This window comes from Prunus mume, linkage group LG3, assembly GCF_029339155.1.
Source record: "Prunus mume cultivar Tortuosa linkage group LG3, ASM2933915v1, whole genome shotgun sequence".
Classification (NCBI taxonomy): domain Eukaryota; kingdom Viridiplantae; phylum Streptophyta; class Magnoliopsida; order Rosales; family Rosaceae; genus Prunus; species Prunus mume.
The window spans coordinates 11805032-11828079 of NC_142700.1; the positions used below are offsets into that span (position 1 = coordinate 11805032).

The window sequence follows — 23048 nt, forward strand, 5'->3', positions numbered from 1 at the left end:
TGCCTTGATTAATTTCTTGTTTGTTTCATAAACCTTCACAACAACAATCTCTACAAATTTACTTGCATGTCAGTTAGATTTAATTTAGGTATTCGAGTATTAGATTAATTTGGAATCCTCGTGGGAATGATACTTGGACTTGTCAAACGCTATACTACATCAATCTTGTGCACTTGCAAGGACAGACTAGTACCACGGTCAACTTCCCTCTTTTACCAAGCCTGTTAACGATCGGAAGTTCACCTTATTTAGCCCTCGGCACTTTAAAGGTTCACTCCAGCATTAGTATTACTAGCCTTCGGTAGTAAGTCTTTGGTTTAGCCCTCGGCGAACTATATTGTTAGTTTCCCAGCCTATTATCGATCGGAAGGTCACTTTGGCAGCTAATCTTTTATTTAACCCTCGGCACGTTAAAGGTTCACTTCAGAATTATTCTATTACTAGCCTTCGGCAGTAAATTGTTAAGCCCTAGGTGTTGTACCGATTACGTGTTCACTTGAGTTTTAATTCCTACTAGCCTTCGGCAGTTGATCTTTTTAGAGCCATAGACAACTAAAGTGGTTAAAGCAGAAACATACCGAAAGTGAAACTACTTGGACAATCAAATTAGAAAATTGAAACAACTTGAATTAAAAGATGCCATCGGCATCAAGGTGTTCAGAAAACATTGCCTTATGGCAGTTGCACAAAATAAAATTTATACAAAGCTCAAGCCTTATGGCAGAAAACATTGCCTTATGGCAGTGAGATCCTCGGCACCAGGGGCAACGGGCTCTTCCGGAGCGTCCTTCCCTGCGTAATCCTCAATCATCTCTTCAATAATGACTTCGGGAAGGGGAGGAGGATTGGCAATAAAGTTTAAGTTCAGCCGGCCGGGGTTGTACCGTTTGAATCGGTGAGACCAGATCCACCATCTCCGAGCCCACCTCCTTGTCCAAAGCAAGGTGGAGAACTCGTAGAATAACACTTCGGATTGCCTCCCGGACTGCAGCTTCAAGCCCGGCCTTTGCCCGCTCGACTCCTCCAAAGCCACGACCGCCTCAGAGCCTCATTTGCCGTTAGCTGCGCCGTCTCGTGGCTGCCGACATCTCGAACTTGGCTTCATAAACCTTGACTGCGTTCGGCCTTGCATGTCCTTCGCCGATGAGCTTGGATGGCCTTGCCACCTCGGCAACCTTAGCCTGCCGTCTTCATAGGCCTTTTCGCCTTTTAGGCGGCATTGATGGCTTGCTTGACGACCACATGTCCATTGAAGCCGGAAACAAAGGAAAACGTCGGATATACCGGCGTAAGGCGATGCAAGAAACGGTAAAGAGAATTAATGTTTCAACTTAGCGAAGCTTGAAGACGGAAGTTACGCCCGGCTTCCTCTCGAATGAGCTTCTGCAGGTCTTCAATCTCGGACAGCTCCATTTGCGAACCGAGGATCATATGGTTCGCGAATTGAACCGTCTTCGATGGGCAGGCCAAGGTGACGGGGTCGGTAGGGACATCGTCATCTTCAGCGCAAAGATGGCCCGAGAGGCTCGATCTGCCGCCGCGCTTTGGGGCAGGCTCGGCATCCGGATCAACGGTGAACGCAGCGCTTGCCGGCTACCTTGGAGGAGGTGCCCTCGGCAGGCACAAACTACACGTCCACTTTAGAGCTAGTTAATACATATAAGTATATAAAGCACCCAATAACCATCCAATGGCATCTCAAGCAATAATAAATAAATATATAATTTAAATAAACCTTTTTTATTCAAAAGAACATATATATATATATATATACAGTCCCCTTCTATTGAGGGATCCCTCAAATAATTTTATTTGAGGGACGCCCTTTAGGGTACCCTACAATTTTTTTTCCAATGATCAAAACCATCTATTTTTTAGGTCTTCATTCATAGATCATCCTTACAAAAAATTAGACAAATTGGAAACTGTTTCGACATCCAATTGTGTTCTACAAAATCAATGAACACGGTACTTCAAGAAAATACTAAAATTTCAATAACTCAATTGCATGGTCAAAAGATATCGGATTCAAGTGATTTTTTGTAGAGATGATCTTTGAATGTGTATCTACAAAATAGACGGTTTGGATTAGTGAAATACAATCCGGAGTGGGCCCTACAAGGGGTGTCCCTCAAATAAGCTTATTTGAGGGATCCCTCAATGGAAGCTCTCTGTATATATATATGTATATATATATATAGAATAGAATAATATATATAACTATTGAAATGATATAAAAGTAAAACAACTATAAATATACTTTTCCTTCTTACTAAGATAATTACTTAAAAATATATAATAACATTTATTTTTCTTTATTCAATATTTAAGAAAACGGACTCTCACAAAGGACCTGAAGTCCCTAAATTATTCTTATATAATTAAATAAAGACCCGAAGTCTCTTAGTTCTCAACCCATATAATATCTATACAAGGAATTGGAGTTATGCAATTCTTAGAAACCAAAACAAAACTTGGAGTTCTTTGATTTACTTTAACTAGAACCAGAAGTTCCAATAGTTTATTTTATTACAGTATCTTTATTATTATTTTATTTTTCTTGTTATATTCAGTTCTTTGTTTTCATTTCAATAATTTATAATTAAGGATCTGAAGTTCCTAATATGACATGAAGTTCAAAAATCTTAGAACCCGAAGTTCTAATTATGTCTAATCCAAACTGTAAGTTTCGGCCGCATGTGCATTAAATTAAAAAAAAAAAAAGGAAAATTCTAGAACCTGAAGTTCTAATTGTGTCAACCTTCAAAGTGATATTTCAACAAGTGCATATGTATTATGATTTTGGGTTGAAAAATATACATCATGTTAAGAACTTGAAGTTTCGACATTGTTTGGATTTCAGATTTTCTAATTTATTATTATTATATTATCATTTTATTTTATTACCTTGAAAAATATCATATTAATACAAATTTGGACCTAAAGTTCAAAACCAAATATCCTTTTTAAATTTGATATATGTATTCGAACCTGAAGTTCCAGATATATGTAAATATATATCCAAAGTTCATTATTTTTATTGAGATTAATATTAATATGAACCTGAAGTTCATACCTTATCAAGAACATGCAGTTCATACATTGTCAATAACTTGCAGTTCTGGCATAACACATATGATATTTTAATTTCAACCTGAAGTTCAAAATCAAATTTTTTTGAAAAATTATATATTTATCATGTTTTCCACAATAGAATCAAAATATTGTAATCAAATTCTAATTGGAACTTCAAGTTCCTTGGTTCTTAATTTTAATTATTTTTATATGTAATTTGAACCTGTAGTTCAAAGTACAAAATGAGAAGATAAGACCATTCTGGAAGAATGGCATGTAAGAAATCGTTCCATAAGAACGACATGTTTTATGTACAAAAGAGTGTTCCAGAAGAATGACTTGCATTATGTACAAAATATCATTCTAGAAGAATAACTTGAATTACATACAAAAGACCATTATAGAGGAAAGGCTTGAATCATCCTGATATGTATCTATTTCTAAATGATTAAATACAGTGCAAATTCTGAAGATTGCAAGTTGAATACATTGATAATATACTGCATAGATTAAAGTCCCAGAACGACAACTCATTAACATGTCAATATTAATATGATGCACACCGAATGCATTAAGGTTCTTGAAGGACAATACTTATGACATGAATTAAGGTCCCCGAAGGACAATACTTATGACATTCTTGGTATTATTTTGATGAGACCAAAATTCCCGTCATTAGGGGGAGATTTAGTTGTTCCTGAAAGAACAAATAACGCCGTGAATGATTATGAAATGTATTTATTATTGTCTCACAAACAAATTGGTATAAAAGATAAATGCCAGAAGCATATTCAAACACAAAAAGGATTGTAAGTCAAATGACAAGAAGCATATACAGACACAAAGTAAGTGACTACTAATAGCCAATTTGTTGCATACCTGAAGCATGACAGATTTATAGATTGCAAAAATTGAACTCCCCATAAAAGCTGTTGGATGCTTGATAGCATGACATATCTACAGGTTCAAAAGACTTAACTCCTCAGAAGATGAGATTAATTGCAAAGTTTAAGCTCTATTCAAAATAACGCTCTAGAAGAGGTTATGATCCACGTTCTATAAATTATACATCTTAAAAGTTATATTTGTCCATGAAGTGACAATGAAAGCCTCTGAAGTGACACTGGTACCAGAAAATAATAAAAGCAATGAGATGCTTATAAATTATGCATACGCATGCACATTAGAATCGTGGGATCATGAATTGATGATATATTGGGTTGCAGTACGTACTAAAGTTATCAAGAACTATACATGATGATATTGCACCACTTCTTATAATTGTCGACAAATATAAATAAAGATTGGCCAACTGGAAGAGGCAATCCAGTAAAGTTGGATATTTTTGGAAAAAGTGCAATGATTGAACCTATAGCAAAACACCAAAAGGATATAAAAATGTATATGTTACAAATTAGTGTTTGAGATGAAGTGAAATAAATCACTTGATGATATGGCACAACGTTTCCCAGTAAAGATACGGAATTAGATGGTAAACATATGCAGCTATGTTATGCATATTTGTGGAAAATTCATGTGTATAAAAATTTCTTGAAGGATTCAAAATGCCTGAAGCAAATGATTAAAATATGATGGCTTATAATGATCCTTGTGTGGATTAAAGTATTATGGAAGAATATGGTTGTAACAACCCGGTCCTTAATTAATATTTAATTATTAATCTATTCCAATAAAAGACCACTATACCCCTAGAATATTTTAATAATATAAAAGTTGACTTTTTGACGGGGAAGGAATTTTGGGATTTCAGTTATACCGTTGCGTAGAGCGCGACGAAACGAGTTCGTAGATGTGTAGTACACTCGATTTCGAGTTGTATTGAGGGAGATACGGTCAAAATACATTCAGGGGCAAAATGGTAATTTGCCAGGTCAAATGTTTTAAAACTAATCTCTTTCTCTCTCTCCTCTGCGACCCCCCCACCTGTTTCTCTCCTTGTGGCTTCTTCAAGCCACCAGACCGCCACACACCACGGCCGCCACGGACCGGCCGAGCTAGGACCGCCATCACCCGACCATCGGTTCCACGATCCCAGCAGCAGCTCCGCCACGGAAACATCCCAAACAGCCGATTTTTACAGAACTTTCGAGCTCTCGTTCTCCGTCGTCTGGCCACCAAATCGGACGAGTGAGGTATGGTTTTCTAGCTATTTTCCATGCTCTAGCTGCTGGTTGGGTAGGATTTCAGATATTTCAAGTGTAGATCGTTCGATTTTTAAGTTAGGTTTCAGCAGACTTTCAGGTCACCATTCCGGCCAGTTTTTCGGGTAGATCCAAGAACAAAAGTGGCTCCAAATAGGGTGTTATACCTAGGGTAGGAGTCTTGAGCCGTGATCTAGAGTTTTTTCGGCGGAGTGTTATCGCTTTAGGCACCACGCTGCTGGCGTGTGTGGCGGCGTGGTCAGCAGGTGGGGACTAGAGTCAGCCCTAGAATAATCTCCTAGTCCCCACGAGCGCGTAGAATTTCGGGTATCTTAATTCAGATAACGTTTGAACCCCGGACGGACCTCGCCTAGTGGGTGATTCCCGGGTTCAGCAGGTTTGAACCGTTGGATCGTAATCATGTTCCACTATGTTGATCTAGGTAATTTCAGGATCGTATAGCATTTGGATCGTAAAACGAAGTCTCGGATACTCCGAAATGTCAACCCTAGAGTGAGGTTTACTGATAAAACAAACAGATTCTGATCGAGAGCAGAGGAAAGAACTACGTGTGGCTTGATCCCTCGAGAAGGGTACATAAGTAGCCTACAGCGATTATTAGGCGCAGCCACGAGTTAGGCTCGGGGTTTATATTATTTTGGGGCATTTTGGTCATTTACGACCCACTGTTACAGTGTCGATTTTAGACATGTGTTTCACCCGCTTTCCAAAGTGGAAATTGGGTCAGGTCGTTTCAATTGGTATCAAATCATTAGGTTAACTTCCTGTAGACACTGCATTACTTGTGCATCCTTATTTTCAGAATTGCTGGACATTTCTTATGGTTGAAAAATTTGTTGAGGTTTTTATTTGAAAAACTTGTTATACATGTTATTATATATATACTTGTATGTCGAGAACTGAGGTTTAGCAAGTTGAGCATTTAATTATCTGTTTATTCATCACCTATTTATACTTGCTCATATGATTAATTATGTTATAAGAGTATAAATATGATATTGGAATAATATGCAAGCAGAGAGCAAGGTGGTTAATTAACTAGTTAAGTAGTTGATGCACATATTTAGTGGTTGAAAAGGAAGAATTATAACTTTTGGTTTTTATCAGATTTTGGTATATATATATATATATATATATAGATATATTTTAAGTTCAGTTCAGAACCAGTTTATTGAAAGTTTATGTAAATAACAGATTATGGTTTTCAAACCCACCATAGGGTACCCCCCAGTTGCCTTGAGATGATTTATGCCCCACGAGTATCGGGGATGCCTGAACCGTGTGGTGCGAGGATTGTGGCTCAGGCTGACTAATGGTCCCCGAGACCTGCGAGGAATGCGGCTCGGATGGACTTGGTGTCTCCGAGACCTGCGAGGATTGCGGCTCAGATTGAAGTTTTATCTCTAAGACCTGCGAGGAATGCGGCTAGGTTAACTTTGTGTTTCCGAGACCTGCGAGGATGGAATTGACGGTATTAAAGGAATTGACGGATATTAGGAATTGACGGAATATCAGGAATTGATGAATCAGTTATGGGGGTACATCTAGGTGGAGAGGATTCAAGTTTTGAGATGCTTTTAAACTAAATTAAGGATTTTATACAGTTACCATTATTTATTTAAACATCACAGTTTTACAAGTAATAGATGGAGTATATATATGCATATATATATATATATGTATTTACTTATGGACTTTATTTATTTTAGTTTAGTTTGCTTTAATTTATCTTAGTTTATTTTATTTAAGTTGTTTTATTTTATTTCATGTAAGTTGTTGGCTTTCATATTTTACTATTGGATATGGTATTAAATAGTTCCAGTAATACTAACATATTTTGCCCCACGAGTCTTACAGTTATCCAGATGTGGGAGCCAAAATTGCGGATCAGTTGACGGATGTCTCCTGAGTCCAGCAAGGATTATAGAATAGGATGAATTATACATTCAATGTTTTTCAACAGAACTACTATTTGATAATCATGCATAAGTAAGAATGCACGAGTTAAAATGTTTGAGGTTGCTAGAGTATTTTTATTGATCTCAAAGTTGACATGAATCTCCTGAGCAGATTGAATTATTTGATTTGTTGCAACCTGAGACTTGAGTGCAACAATGCATGAGTTCAGTACCTTACTTTATGCTTTTAAACATTTTAAATTTCATGCTGCTGAGCTAGATTACCAGAGTATTATTGTTGAGCTGAAAGTTGAGATTGATTAGCAGATTGATTTATTTGGTTTGTTACAACCTGAGACCTGAATATTATGATGTTTGATTGCTTGGATATGATTTAATTCATGCTGGCAGATGAGTTATATAAATATACATGCTTGTTTTACAGTAGAATGTTTTGGGAATGTTGATTTAGGAGACTCACGAATTTGGTAGAAGTCGATCCAATTTCATTTAATTTCAGTTAAAAGGGCAAATTAGTCTTTTGTGCCCAGCAGTAGCGAGTCGAACACTCATAGGAAAAGGGATTTTAGTTAATTATCAGATTAAGGGAAGCAAAGTTTTAAGTTTATCGAAATTGATTAATTAGCGATCTTTTCGAGTTTTATATTTCCTTAAGCTAGCTCAGGTATTCAGATATAAATGTATGGCCCTCAGATTTTATTGATTGCCTTATAGATACAGTTATTGAGATGCAAATGATGAGTGCAGTTTCAAAAGAGCAGACCTGAGAACCCGAGTAACAAATGGAGGCTCAGTACCCTCATTTTTTCGAGTGATGGGTATGTAAATTTCGAGGACGAAATTTTTATAAGGGGGGTATATTGTAACAACCCGGTCCTTAATTAATATTTAATTATTAATCTATTCCAATAAAATAACACTATACCCCTAGAATATTTTAATAATATAAAAGTTGACTTTTTGACCGGGAAGGAATTTTGGGATTTCAGTTATACCGTTGCGTAGAGCGACGAAACGAGTTCGTAGACGTGTAGTACACTCGATTCCGAGTTGTATTGAGGAGATAATGTCAAAATACGTTCAGGGCAAAATGGTAATTTGCCAGTCGGATGTTTTAAACGATCTCTCTCTCTCTCTCTGCGACCCCTCCCCGTTTCTCTCCTCCACCGTGGCTTCTTAAAGCCACCAGACCGCCACACACCACGGCCGCCACGGACGGTCAGGGGACCGCCATCACCACAGATCCCAGAAGAACTCCGCCGGAAACCAATTTTTTACAGAACTTTCGAGCTCGTTCTCCGTCGTCCGCCACCAAATCAGACGAATGAGGTATGGTTTTCTAGATATTTTCCATGCTCTAGCTGCTGGTTGGGTAGGATTTCAGAGATTTCAAACGTAGATTGTTCGATTTTTAAGTTAGGTTTCAGCAGACTTTCGGGTCACTGTTCTGTCCACTTCCGGCTAGATTTTGGGGTAGGTCCAAGAACAAAAGTGGCTCCAAATAGGGTGTTATACCTAGGGTAGGAGTCTTGAGCCGTGATTTAGAGTTTTTTCGGCGGAGTGTTATCGCTTTAGGCACCACGCACGCCGCGTGTGGCGGTGCGTGGGCAGCAGGGTGGGGACAGAGTCAGCCCTAGAATAATCTCCTAGTCCCCACGAGCGCGTAGGATTTCAGGGATCTTAATTTAGATATCGTTTGAACCCCGAACGGACCTCGCCTAGTGGGTGATTCCTGTTCAAGAGGTTTGAACCGCAGTTGGATCATAACCATGTTTCAGATATGTTGGTCTAGGTAATTTCAGGATCGTATAGCATTTGACGGATCGTAAAACGAAGTCTCGGATACTCCAGAAATGTCAACCCTATAGTGAGGTTTGATAAAACAACGATGATCGAGAAGAGGAAAGAACTACGTGTCGCTTGATCCCTCAATGAAGGGTACGAGGCAGCCTACGATTATTAGGTGCAGCCACGAGTTAGGGGCTCGGGTTTATGTTACTATTTTCGGGCATTTTGGTCATTTACGACACACGGTTACCAAGTGTCAGTTTTAAACAGTTTCGACCCGCTTTCCAAAGTGGAAATTGGGTCAGGTCGTTTCAATGGTATAATTGTCTTAATGAATATCTATTACAAAAGGGATATATAAATAATTTGAAAATGAGTTTACCATCATTGCAGTATATATATATGAAAAATTTTGTTAGAACTCTTGAAGAGTTTACAAAGGATTCCCCTGATTTAATAAATGAATTGGAGATGAAAAATCTAAAAGATTATGAAGTTAAGCATATCGCTAGAAGCAATCTTTTGAAGAATACATAAGAATAAATTCTAAGATATGTAAAATTCCATACATTATATAAATTATTGAAAGTAAATCTCTAAGAAGTTAAGGAGCCTGAAGCTCAATGTCTATACTCAATTTTCATGAAATGAAAATGATCTAATTGCCTCAAGTGAGGGTATTTACTGAGTTATGAATTCGAATTCAAGTTCAAAATCGTTGCAACGTATTCAAATTTTTAAAGAAGTTATCAAAATATTTAGGTCTCTTGAAGAGCCTGTGACATGCTAGCATAGTATACAAAAATGTATATGAATAGCTTATTACATCATGCAATTTTATACTCTTGTTCTCGTAACGGTAACATATGCGTTTGCTTATATTATTATTTTGATGATATTATAGAATATGATGTTATTTTAAGAGTTGTTAATGTGAAAGGATTTTTGAATATAGTCTAGATATTTTTGGTATTATTCTAACCTCAACAGGGATTCAAAGGAATGACACACATACATCCTCCAATGATGATATTGAAGAAATTTTTATACAAGCATTACCAAAGTTCACCCTGCAAGAGGAAATTGAGATATCAATATCATTTGTATTGCATCTTCAAATAATTCAAGTTTGTCGTCATCAGGGGGAGTAATTCATCAGGGTGAGCATTATATGCGCGCTGTACTTGTTTCCCTTCGACTAGAGTTTTGTCCCACTGGGTTTTTCCTAGCAAGGTTTTAATGAGGCAGCATAAGCGTGTCCAACACCATATCAATGATCCAGAAGAATGTTGCACTCTTTTTCCCTTTGCTTAGGTTTTGTCCCACTGGGTTTTCCGAGTAAGGTTTTTAATGAGGCAACTATGTCAATTGTATGGTGGACATCCAAGGGGGAGTGTTGTAAATGCATGAGTTGGTGGATGACCACCATACCTCTTAGCATTCTCCCTTTCTAATTCTATGTAACCTATGCAGTAAATACCATAGTTATGGGCTTGTAACTTATGAGTTGTTAATGTCTTCTTACCATTGTAAGCCTATAAATACGAGGCCTTATCAAGATGAGAGATACAAGTTGATTGAACAATTTCTATTGTCTTTCTCTAATTTCCAATTCTCTCTACAATTTTCCCTTAGTTATATAACACATATTATTTTATTTTAATTATTTAATTATTTTTAACTTACGAAATAACCAATTTGCCCTCATATTTAACGGCAAATTGGGTGAAATGTTAGGATTAGACGACAGGGGGACATTGACGAAAATGAAAAATTCATATCCTTAATTTTCTGAAAAAAAAAAAAAAAGGTTATGGGGTAAATTGAAAAATGAGTACAAATTCAAGGGGTAAATCAACAATTTACCGTGTTTAATAGTTTTTGTGGGCATATATCGCCTATTACCTCTTTTGTAGCATGAATGAAAGCCTAAAACATTGTTGAACTTGCAGCTGTAGTTATTTTTTGTAGTGTCATGCAATTGCATATACCTATGCAATTTGATAGGGCATGTGTGCAATTCTCAGTTTACAATATGCAATTGCATAGTATGCAATTTCGTGACCTCTATGTGCAATTCTTAGTTTACTGTATGAAATTGCATTCAACCCTGCTTTTGGTTTTAGGGGGATCAATTATTGCATAAAATGTATGCAATTACATATTCGGGTATGCAATTGCAAATAAACTGTTACATCAAATTAAGAACCCACACGTAACTATTGGTAATGGATCAACTATTAAAGAGATCGACTTGTGTAAATATGACAAAAAATTTTGTCGTACAAAGAAAGAATATCAAGACAGAACGTTCTGCCTTGATGCCTATATCCATGAGTTCAAATGCCATCCACAGCTCAACACAATGAAACATAATTTAGAACACGACAGAAGAAAAACAGAACCTCAAGCCACCTGCAATTGGCGGCGCCTTGCTGCATCTTTCTCAAGGACCTTAACTCTGCTAGCTTTCATTCGTGCTCTTTGTTCATCTGTCATACGATTTTCACTAGATTCACTACCTTCATTATTTGGAACTTGATTGGTTAATTCTTTCTGAAAACTACCTGCTGCAGATATACTAGGAGCAACCATACCACCATGCAAAGTCTCAGAGGGTTCCTACAATTAGCAAAGCAAAGGAGCACCATCAAACTATTGCACACAGATACTAGGGACAACAGATGCAACAGTATTGTTCAGTGAAACGTCAACTTTACAAGGTTTTCTATCAATATTCTCTAATGAAATGCCTTTCATAATTCTTCAAAGAATCCTTTGATGGTTATCTTTCAGTAGTAAACAATCAAGACAAGCAAATACTTAATAACAAATCGAGCTTATATATAAACCCCAAGAAAATTAAAAGGATTCAATATTTAAATGGGAACATAGAAAGCAGTGGTTGTTTCCAAAGCGAATAGTTCAAATATCATTGATCAAACACAAATATTATAACAAATTCTGAAGAAGAACCCAAAAACTTCTAATTAAATTATTTAATAAAGAAAAGGAGACCTTCCAACTTAATTATTATTATTTTTCCAAAAACGAAGTAACATAGAATTATTGGCAGTAGATTTCCACTTATCAATATCATTCTCCCTGATATCTTTCATGTGAATTCAGAACAACTAATCTCCGGTTCAATGATGTTCCTCTCTCAGCATTATTCATGCTCCACTCAGTAGCCAATCCATTATCGTAGCATACTAACATCATGGTAAAAGTAGTTTATATGAAAAATTTCTCAACTGAGTTACAACCTCATCCTCTAAGGATTCCATTACAGAGGAACTGTTTTTCTTTTTTCAATTTTCTTGGCAGGTCTTTTGTTGCAATAGTAGAGTAATTGCATCCTTCAATCCTTCCAATTAATACCAAACAACTCAGGCAATATGCACTCAATACATTGTTCAAGCTGTAGCCTAACCCACTAGAGCTGAGACACTGTTGAATTCGAGCTATTATTCAAAAATGAGATAATGACAGAGCATAATACCATGTTGATCATTTGGAGAGCCTTGTTCGACTGCTGGTTCTCCTCCACTTGCAACTATTTCTCTCAATTTTCTAAGAGACATGTAATCAAAATTTTGCACACAAAGAATAAAAGATTAAAGCAGAGTCCAAAATCCAAAGGATTTAAAAATAAAAAATAAAAGATATAGAGAGATCAGTACTTTTACTTGTCTAGTGGCGGCAACCTGTTCGACCTCATCTCATGAACAAACTGATCAAAAGAATAATATGGGAGCAAACATGAGGGCCATTCGGTGTACAACCCAATTAAGTTCCCCAAATCTCTAACCTCCAAAAACTGCAAAAAACAATTTAGCATAATATGATGGATTTTTTTCCACAAAAGAAAGGAAACAAGAGTGGAATTGAATATGAGACCTCGTTTCCGAGGCCACGGTACTAGAAAGCGCGAGTGAAGTGGCGGAGGACGTAGGCGAGGTCAGCTTCGGCCTAGTCTTCTGAACTGACACCTTTTTTGCCTTCAAAGCACCGCTGTCTCTCTATCTCCTCTCCGATGGTTGTTGCATCTCGGCGTGGGCAGAGATGAGACACCCAGATTCCGATCTGGGGACATAGATGAAGCTTGGAGTTCCGAGAGAGAAATCGCAGAGATGAGATGAAGCAGCTCCAGTGCATGCGAGGGGTTATTCTTTGTTTTCTAAGTCACGTGTATTTCACGTGCTCCTTAATAAAAATGGCTAAACAAGTCATCAGGTTATTCAATCTGAGCCCTTGATTTTTAAAATGAAATATGAGCCCTTGGATGATTGGTTGTACCGATACAGCCGATGTACCACAGAATTTTCGTTTTGGTTTGTTGGGTTTAGGCCCGTCATATATATATATATATATATATATATATATATATATCACGTGTGTATGATTTTAGCTTTTAGGCTAATAGCTCCCAAAAGGGCCCAAACCCAACTCGTTTGTTTACACACAACAAAAATAAGGTGGGAGGCTTCGCTGCCGTAATCAGCAGTTGTTTGCCTCTTGACATGGCGAAAGCAGCAGTGGAGCTCCCAAGAGATCGTGGTTACAACCACAACACAACAGAACAAACCCTCCTATCATACTGATACCATAACAACAACCAAGACTAGTATATTATATAATAAGTCTACACACTCCACCATAAAATTAGTCTGAAATAAAAGTTCATGCCTTTCTCCACATTGTCAAAATTAAAGACTAAAATTGAATCAAATCAAAGTGCATGAAATACATGTCATAGGATAAGACCCCTTAATTGAAGTGTTGCTGAACAAGAGGACGGTTTAATAGCACACCTTTTCCTGAAGCAGCGTCCTTCAAAAACTTTGTCTTGATTTTGTTGAGTGTGGCTACAGCTTCTTTCATACTTATCCTCTCTTCTGGTGATTCTGCACAACAAGTAAGAGCTAATCTCATAATGGCTGATATGCAATCCATCTTCCTCACATGATCATCATCTTCCTGCTCTGTCCCAATCCCAAGCAAGTTGGCATCCACAACTTCATCTATCTTTGCATCTGGTAATACTAGTGAGTTTGCAATCCACTGCTTTATATTCATTTCCCCATCAAACATCTCATTTGTTGGCTTCTTTCTTGTGAATGTTTCCATCACTACAATTCCAAAACTGTACACATCCCCTCTTGTTGAAACCATTCCTTCCAATCCATACTCTGCATTATGAATTATACTTATATATTCATGTGTATGAATATATATTAAATGAAAATTATGCATAATTAAGTACATCATGTATAGAATTAAAAGATATTAAATTAGCAAGTACATCACCTGGAGCCATATACCCAACAGTGGCTAGAGTCATGGTTTGGGTAATAGAATCTCCTCCACTCAAGAGTTTTGCAATTCCAAAATCAGCAACATGTGCAACCATATCATCATCCAGTAGTATATTGCTTGGCTTCATATCACAGTGCACAATAGGTATTGAATAACCACGGTGTAGGTATTCCAGTGCAGATGCAACATCTATCATTATGTTCAACCTCTGTAAGATATCCAGAGAAGAGCTTTGGGAGTACAACCACTTCTCAAGGCTCCCATTAGACATGTAATTCAGTACCAAGGCTTTGAAATCAAGTTCACTACAACAGCTGATGATTTTTATAAGGTTTCGATGGCGAATATTGCTTAGCATTTCACATTCTCTATCAAAACTCCTGAAAGCATCGTCTAACTGCAAACTGAAAACCTTTACTGCAACATCTATCCCATCTGAAAGTGTCCCTTTATATACAGAGCCAAAACCCCCACTTCCAAGTAAATTGTTTTCATTAAATCCATTTGTCGCCCTTAGAAGTTCTAGGTGTGAAATTCTTCTCCAAAGAAGTTCAGGCAACGAGTTAGCCTCTCCTGCAAATTCCACATTTCTTTTCCTGCGTAGTACAAAGATGGATACAGAGGCCACTAAGAAAATCACTGATATGATCCCGGGGATGATATATTTAGCTTTCCTCCAATTTGGTTCACTTGTACTATTTTTGCATGGAGGAACATGGAGTCGGGGTGCACCACAGAGTGCAATGTTTGAGAAAAATGATTGAGCAGAGAAGTTTTTGAAGGGTCCACCAGTTGGAATTTCTCCTTGGAGCCTGTTGAAAGACAAATCCAGATACTTGAGAAGTAAGAGAGCTTCTAAGGATTTGGGAATCACTCCAGACAGATTGTTTCTAGATAAATCCAAGAGTTGCAGGCTTAGCAAGCCGTGAAATGAACTTGGAATAGGGCCTTCCAAATTATTATTTTCCAAGGAGAGAGTAGCCAAATCCTGAAGACCCCCAAGAGTTCTTGGTATAACACCAGATAAATGGTTATTTGATAAATCTACATCTACCACAACTTTCAACTCTGCAATATCTTGTGAGAGAGGTCCATTTAGAGAATTGGATGATATGTTTACATGCAGGATATAGCCAAGTCTCCAAAGAGTAGATGGTATTGTGGAACTAAACGAATTGGACTCCAATGATAGAGTTCTTAGAGATGCGGATAGATTTCCCAAGCAAGAAGGTATAGAACCTGAGAGCTGATTACTACCCAAAGTTAACTCAAATAGTTTATCTAGTTGACAAATTTGATATGGGATGTATCCTTGCAACTTGTTTCTATCCAAATGCAAACCTTGGAGATTCCGAAGTCTTCCTACTGAAGTTGGAATTGATCCACTCAAATGATTGGCTAGAAGGGCCAAGTTTACCAAGCTGCTAATGTTGCCAATACCATTGGGAATGTTACCCCTCATGCCGGAATTGAAAAAATATATATATTGAAGCGACGATGTAGAGCAATTCCAAAAGAACTCATCAAGTCTGGCATTTAACGGATTATATCCCAAGTCTATTTCTGTCAATTTTCCAAGATTAGACAAACAAGATAGAGTGCTTGCTTCTGGAGTGGAAGTGTCAATCGTTAAATTATTCCTGAATAAGTAAAGCCCCTGAAGATTTGTTAAGGCACAAAGCGTCCTGGGAATAAACCCTGTAAATGAGTTTCGGCTCAAGTCTATCTTTGTGAGCATAGAAGCATTGGAAAGGTTGGGGATTACTCCGCTGAGGTCAGTTTCTAGTATAAAAAGGTGTTGTAGGTTTGGAACCCCAAGACCTATGTTTGCTGGGAGGCTACCCGATAGCTGATTCTGACCAAGCCCCATTTCTCTTATCGTGGAGATATTGAAGATTGAAGGTGGGATGAGGCCATTCAGATTATTATCACCGACTGAAAAAAGCTCTAAATTTTGAAGATCGGCGACCTCATCTGGTATAGTGCCTGCCAATTCCACAATATCACAACCCTTGTATGTTTAACTTTGTAGCCTTAAATTAAACACAAAAACAAAAACAAAAACAAAACAAAACAAAACAAAAATTTGTGGCCTTAGCATTATAAGTCTACAACAATTTCACTATACATGGATTTATATATTTGTTCATGACTTTTAGTACAAGAGTGTTGTTATATCCATCTTCTATCTTATTTCTCCACTCACTATGTAAAATTGTTGAAATGTCTCCTGAACTTATACATTAGTTTCAATTTGTCATCTTAAAGTAAAATTTAAGAGAAATGTCACCTTAATTTTTCAAAATCCATGATTTGTCATCATACTCACCTCTACATGAGTTATAATAGAATATTTGTAGAATATTTCAACATTCATACTTAGTCTAAATGATTTCAAGGAAGTACTTTTTATCATTTAGGAAATAAAAAAGAAGAAGAATAGTTTTCATGAATCACAATGTTCTTAATGTTCTTCCTCCACTATGGCTTCTTCAACCTCTACGCAAAATTGGGGTTGAGGGTCGAGTCGATGTCGGAGGCCTTGCTGAAATTGAAGATGTGATTGCTAAAATGAGAGATCCATTTTCATCTGGGCTTGTTGTTTTTGGTATGGCAGTGGTAGTGGCTTCTAGCACCGGGGATGAAAGACCTCTGACAAAGAAGCCGACGCGTCGGGAAGGGGGGAGAGAGGAGAGAGAGTTTTTGTTTTAAAAAGTGTTATTTTATTTTTTTTCTAGTTTATTTTTTTATTTGAAATGGTTTTAAAAAGTTTTTTTTTATCAGTAATAGGTATGAGAGGGAAGGGAATTATTTACATTATTGACCTCGCCTGCGTTTACTTGCAATATGAGGTAGTTGATCTGATTCCCGTTCCTTTTTTCCCTTAATGCGTTCCAAAAATACCCTTACATACAAACAATGTTTACATCAAAATCTCTATATAAAAAAAAATAGAAGCCCTAAAAATATTTGTGTTGGAAACAAATTGAGAAATCGGGCCTATGTCATATTACCTTGAGCAAAACATGCTTGAATTTGCATGTCTTCATACTTCTTTTCCTTCCCTTTTTCTTAAGGGTTAACTATATAAAACCGCCCACCCAAACTATGTAAGTCATTTACAACTCCATAGTAAAAGTCCTGAAAAATCTACATTTAAACCCCTCAGTTAGTCAGATTGTCAACCTAGGCATTAACTACCTACGTGGCTTTGAATGAGTGAATTTCTTCACTGATTTGGATTCCACATGGAAAAAGTAATAATAAAAAAGTCCTAAATTCTTTAAAGGTATTTTAAAACATAAAAAAAATTAATAAAAACGGCTAACTATATAAAAAAATCCCCCAAACTATAGGGTCGTTTGCAAGTTCATACTCATTTTGTAAGACATTTACAATTCCATACTCAAATTTTCGGAAAACCTATAAATTACTCCCCTCCCCCAAAATTTCCTAATTTAAAAAAAAAAAAAAAAAACCATTGTCTGTTGGATGTTATTTTTGTGCAATTTAATTGTAATTGAATTTACTTTATTATGTTTTTTTGTTGTAATTTTAAATTTAACGCTTGATTGATTTAGTTTGGGATGATTACTTAAATTTTGGCCAATTGTGAATCTTTAAGCCCAAAAAGATAAAATTTTAGTTGGGCTTTGACGCTTGAAAATTCCAATAACAAAAACAAGTTGGACCTAGTAGCCCGTCCAAACCGCGAAAATCGAAAATCAAAATCGAATCGGACCTGATCCAGTCCGATTTGTTTCAGTTTTGTTTTCATTTTTCCATAAGAATCGAATTGTGCCCACTCCTATCTTCGCCTTCTCCCTCGTTCGCACGTCGTCCAATCTATCCCGCCAACGCCAAGCTACCCAAATCCGAACTCAAGCCCGTCACCACCCTACTCTTAGCCAGCAAGAAGCCTGACTCCGAACTCGCCATTGCCTTCGAATGGGAACCCCGGACCGCAGAGTCAAAGCTTCCGGATTCCGGTGGCCCCACCATCTCGGCCAACGAAGAGTCGACCGAGTTCAAACACAGTGACTCCGTTTCGTTGACCGTCATCAGCTTTCGTCTCGTCAACCTCCACTTCCCTTTGGCCACCCTTGCCGCCACCGACGCTTGGAATCTCTTCCTCAAACCTCGCCCCTCTCTTTTCCACGCAGCCCCGATCCCAGCCCTAAGCCCTTTCCCTCCTCCCCGACAAGACAAACCCTCTTACCAGCCAGATCCATGTCTTGATATGTATGTGAAACTGAAATTAAATTAATATCTGAAACCTGATACACATATTGTGATAAAATTGAAACTTAAACACCATGTTGCAATGCGTGGTTGGTTGTTTGGGTTGGTACAATTGGGATAGAGTGGGTGGGTGGTTGTTTTGGCGGTCGGCGTGGTTGTTTAGGTTTGGTATTGGCTGGGTAAGTTGGGTTGGTAGGTTGAGTTGAGATGGGAGAGAGGAACTTCGATTTTTTAATTTTTTAATTAATAAATTTTTATTTTTTTTAAATGTAATTCTATTTTTTATTATTTAAAAAACTAAAGAATTGTTTATTATCTATTTTGCTCACATAAAATCCACATTATCAAAATTGAGACTCACATTTACCATATCAGCATTTAACACATTCACTAACGGCAAAGGTAATTTGTAGGTTTTGGATGAAGTTGTAACTTTAGATTTGAACATGTTGACTTAGATAGAACGTTTATTAGACAAGTCAATTTGTTATATTCATCACCGTTATTTACTAAAAAATATAAAATAGTTCAATAATGATAAATTATGCAACCAAAATATATATTAAAAAAATCACAATTGGATCAACATAATGAAATATCAATTACCTATTAAATTGTTGGTTTCAAATCCGAGCTCCGTTAACTTTGTTAAGTTCCCAATAGTTTTGGGTATACTTCCATTGAAACCATTTTTCTCCAATGATAGTAAAAGAAGCTCCGTGCATTGCCATAATTTGGATGGAAGTGGACCATCAAACTGGTTGCGACCCAAAACCAACGTTTGAAGACTAGGAAGATGTTGGCATATATTGTCTGGAAGGCCACCACTCAAGCTGTTTCCATACAGAGTCAGAGTAGTCAAAGAAGACATGTTGAAAACAGCCACAGGAACATGGCCTTTTAGGGCGTTGTACTCCACATACAACTCTTCCACATTATCTAAAAAGCCAATCTCTTTTGGAATTTCTGAAAAATCATTAAGATATATGCACATTTATATGTTAAAATCATGCTTTATGCACATATAATGCACTGCAACAAAAGTCGAGTCATATATAACTGTATCACATCAAGGCAATGCAACAAATATATATACCATTGAAATTGTTGGAGTCAAGGTATATCTCCTTCAACATTGTTAAGTTCCCTATTTCTCTGGGTATCGCACCTGTTAAATATGCCAAACAAAAACTTAGAAAAAACACCACTACATAATTTATAGAAAAGCAATCAGTGGCTATTTTGGAGGGGGAAAAAAACTCTCAACTAGTCATTTGGTCACTTTCTAATTGATTTATTAGTACGTTACAATTTTTTCACTTGAAGGTACAATATGGAATTTTTCTATAGTATTAGATTTGAAGGGTGTTTTTTATATTTATAAAATGTCATATTATAATGGGCCTACATATGAAAAAGGTCATAAATATTCCCTATATATATAATTCATTATTTACAATCTATCATCTATGTCTCTATACCCCGACGCCCAACCATCATTTGTAGCCTACAACATGTAGTCACTAGTTCCATAAATGTAAGTTTTGTAAAAACTTTCTGAGCATTAAAAAAAAAAAACAACAACATTATAGACTCAACCGTTCTTAAAATTAAAAACCAAATACATAATCTATTCAAGTGAGAGTTTTTAAGTATTGGATGACCTGCAAGTGTTTAAAAGTCAAACTAATTTTCTAAAGAAAAAAAACACACATCGAGCTTATAGATTAATAACAAGATGTTGAAACATAATGATAGATCAACAATAGAGTCTAAATATCTTGTTGACACATACGTACCTGATAGTTTGTTAGAGTTTAGATTTATATCTTGCAATGAAGACAAGTTGAAGATAGTCGAAGGTATGGTACCTGAAAACTTATTGCCATGCAAATCCAATCTTTGAAGTTTGGGGAAGGACCCAAACCACGATGGAATGGATCCCATAAAATTATTGAATCTTAAGCTAATAAACTTCAGGCGACGTAAATAAGACAATTCATGGGGCAAAGTACCGTAAAAGCTATTATTGTTGAAGCTTAGTGCAACAAGGAAGGAGAGATTGCCTAAGTGTGGTGGAATGGTGCCAGTGAAACCCATGTAGGAGAGATTCAACGATACTACTCTGAGGTGACGAGCACCACAAGTAACACCAACCCAGTTGCAAACGGTGGTGGAGGTTGACCAGTTGACCGAGATGTTGTGAGGGTCACTAGTGATATGGGATCTCATAGCAAGAAGAGCAGACTGGTCAGTGGTGATGTTGGTTTTTGCTGCACCTGTACCTATAGAACTGTACCGCAGCAGCAGCAACAACGTTATTAACAAGAGGAAACGGCTTCTCTCCATGAGCACCGAAAACAGAGAAGTGCGAACGTGAAAGTGTTTTTTTTTCTCTCTGTTTTTTTTTCCTTTCCGATTGAAAACTTGAAATGATTGAATAATTTGTTGCAGTGTCAATATATGAAGGCAGAACAAGTTGCCAAAGAGTGGGACACATGATTTCTCCATGGGGGGAAGAAATTCTCAAGTAGCCAAATGTAACTGGTCCATGGCATCCTTTGGCCTTATCCCCCCACTCAGTATGTGAAATCGACCAGTCAATGCATTGAATCTGTATGTTCTTAATTTAATTCATATCTGTCAAAGAAAAAATAAAGAAAAAAGAACCACTTGTGTAAAGAGCCAGCCATGTGAAATCGACCAAACAATTAATGTTTCCCATTTTAAATTCAAAACCAAAATTACTTTCAAAATAATGACAGGGATAGGAATTAAAGGGTTAGCTTCAGTCCAAAGAAGATGAAAGGTATTCTATCAATATCAAATATTGAATGACTTGTCCTTTATTTGTAGTAACGTATTCTTCACTCTATGTTTATTTCCTTATCTGTACTGTAATTCATTTTTGTCCATTTCCTCGTCTAAGAAACCTTTAAACGAAAAAAATTGAGGTGGAATATATGATAATTTTAATTATATTTTAAATGAAGAAATGGACTTATCAAAAGTTTGTAAATTGTAAATTAGAGAAAATCAGAACTTATCAAAAGTTTTATATAACATGAATGAATTTTCCTGGTTGGTCATGCAGGCACTTACAAAGCATATGATGATTTTAATGTGCCCGGAAACTATACTTGTTTACTGTATTTATTAGAAATCATTAAGTACAGTCTATCTACTATGTAATTGTGGAAGTAGCACCCATCATACAATGGTTTTACAGTTTTTGTCATGTCTTTTGGGAGCTATATTTTATTTCCTCTATTGCTATGTTCGAATTGTTAGTTTTTGTGCAGCTAATGTTTTTAGTTTTCTGTGATAAACTTGTAATCTCATATGCAATTAATTAAGCTCAAAAAATTTAGGCTAATTTAAGTCTACAGTCAAAATGATTACAGAAATTGAGATCAAACATGGCTCAAATGAAATCAAGATTGGTAAAAATCGTATGTTGTATTCTCACGTCAGTCCAGCCTTTGCCAGCTATAAACTTTCTGTTCTAATGTTCTTTGTCCCATTGTGACGCCAATTTTTGGCTGCCAGCAGGGCAGACTTCTTTTTGGATAAAAAGGAGGCTACGACATTGAGAGAAAGTTTGACAGCTTCTTCCTCTGCATTTTCTTCTTATGAGAGGTCTGCATTTTGCATTGTGAGATTTTGACAATTGGTTTTTAAAATCTACTTTGATCTTTAAAATCTGTTTTTTACCATGTTTCTGATTTTGTTTCTTTTTTTAAATGGTCCAATAGCAAGCCGACACATGTCTATTTCTAATTGGCCTAAATTAAAAAATTCATTAAAAACTCATATGTGTGCCAAAAAAATTCACCCAAAATTACCCCGAACTTTTAATCATGTGTACTTTTATTGCATGACCTCCAATTTACATGTGCTTTTGGTTAGATTAATTGGTATTGACTTTTGTTAGATTAATTATGTAATTGACATGGATTTTGTTCATATTTGATATGAATTTTGGTAAACAAATTGCGTTGATGACAAGGATTTTGTTCATATTAATTGATATCCATATAGACTATAATCAATTAGTTGTAGACGTAAAACTCTTATTTGTTTTAATTATGAGTGATATTAGTATTGGTTAAATTCTAAGGGCATTTGGTTGTATAATTTTTTTTTGAATTTTTAGCCTTATTTTTTTTTAACACATTACATAGATATTAGGATTTAAACCCAGGGCATTGCTTGAGTGCTTTGTAAATTTTTAGCCTTTTAAATATTGCACCTCCCCTGAAAAATTTCTGAATCCGCCAGTGCTTCTAACGACAAAAAAAAAAAAAAAAAAAAAACTTTTACTTTCATTTCAATTACAGTTTTACATGTATGTATAAATTTTCTTATTATATTTTTATTGAATTATTTTATGTACGTATCAAATTGTAATTTATAAAATGATGATTTCTAAAAGTGTTATTAGTAAAGATCATAATGAATTTATGTAAAGAGCCAAGTGACACTGTGACAGGGATAGGAATTAAAGGGTTAGCTTCGGGTC

General features: G+C 36.4%; 1 protein-coding gene across 3 annotated transcripts; it reads right to left on the reverse strand.

Annotated features, from left to right (window-relative positions):
* Positions 1 to 11205: 11205 nt before the first annotated feature.
* LOC148918744 (uncharacterized) lies at positions 11206 to 21109 on the reverse strand. 3 transcript variants are annotated; one of them, XM_089049285.1, is made up of 8 exons: positions 20398 to 21109; positions 19623 to 19694; positions 19133 to 19492; positions 14276 to 16270; positions 12866 to 14157; positions 12649 to 12785; positions 12468 to 12538; positions 11206 to 11587 (listed from the first exon to the last, which is right to left on the reverse strand). In XM_089049285.1, the coding sequence occupies exons 1-5, from the start codon at positions 21035 to 21037 to the stop codon at positions 13736 to 13738; spliced, it is 3489 nt and encodes a 1162-aa protein (XP_088905411.1). In that variant the 5' UTR covers positions 21038 to 21109; the 3' UTR covers positions 11206 to 11587; positions 12468 to 12538; positions 12649 to 12785; positions 12866 to 13735. The 3 variants fall into 3 exon arrangements, with proteins under 3 accessions (XP_088905411.1, XP_088905410.1, XP_088905409.1); XM_089049284.1 differs by having other exon boundaries at positions 13780 to 14157; positions 20326 to 21109; XM_089049283.1 differs by having other exon boundaries at positions 20326 to 21109.
* Positions 21110 to 23048: the final 1939 nt, after the last annotated feature.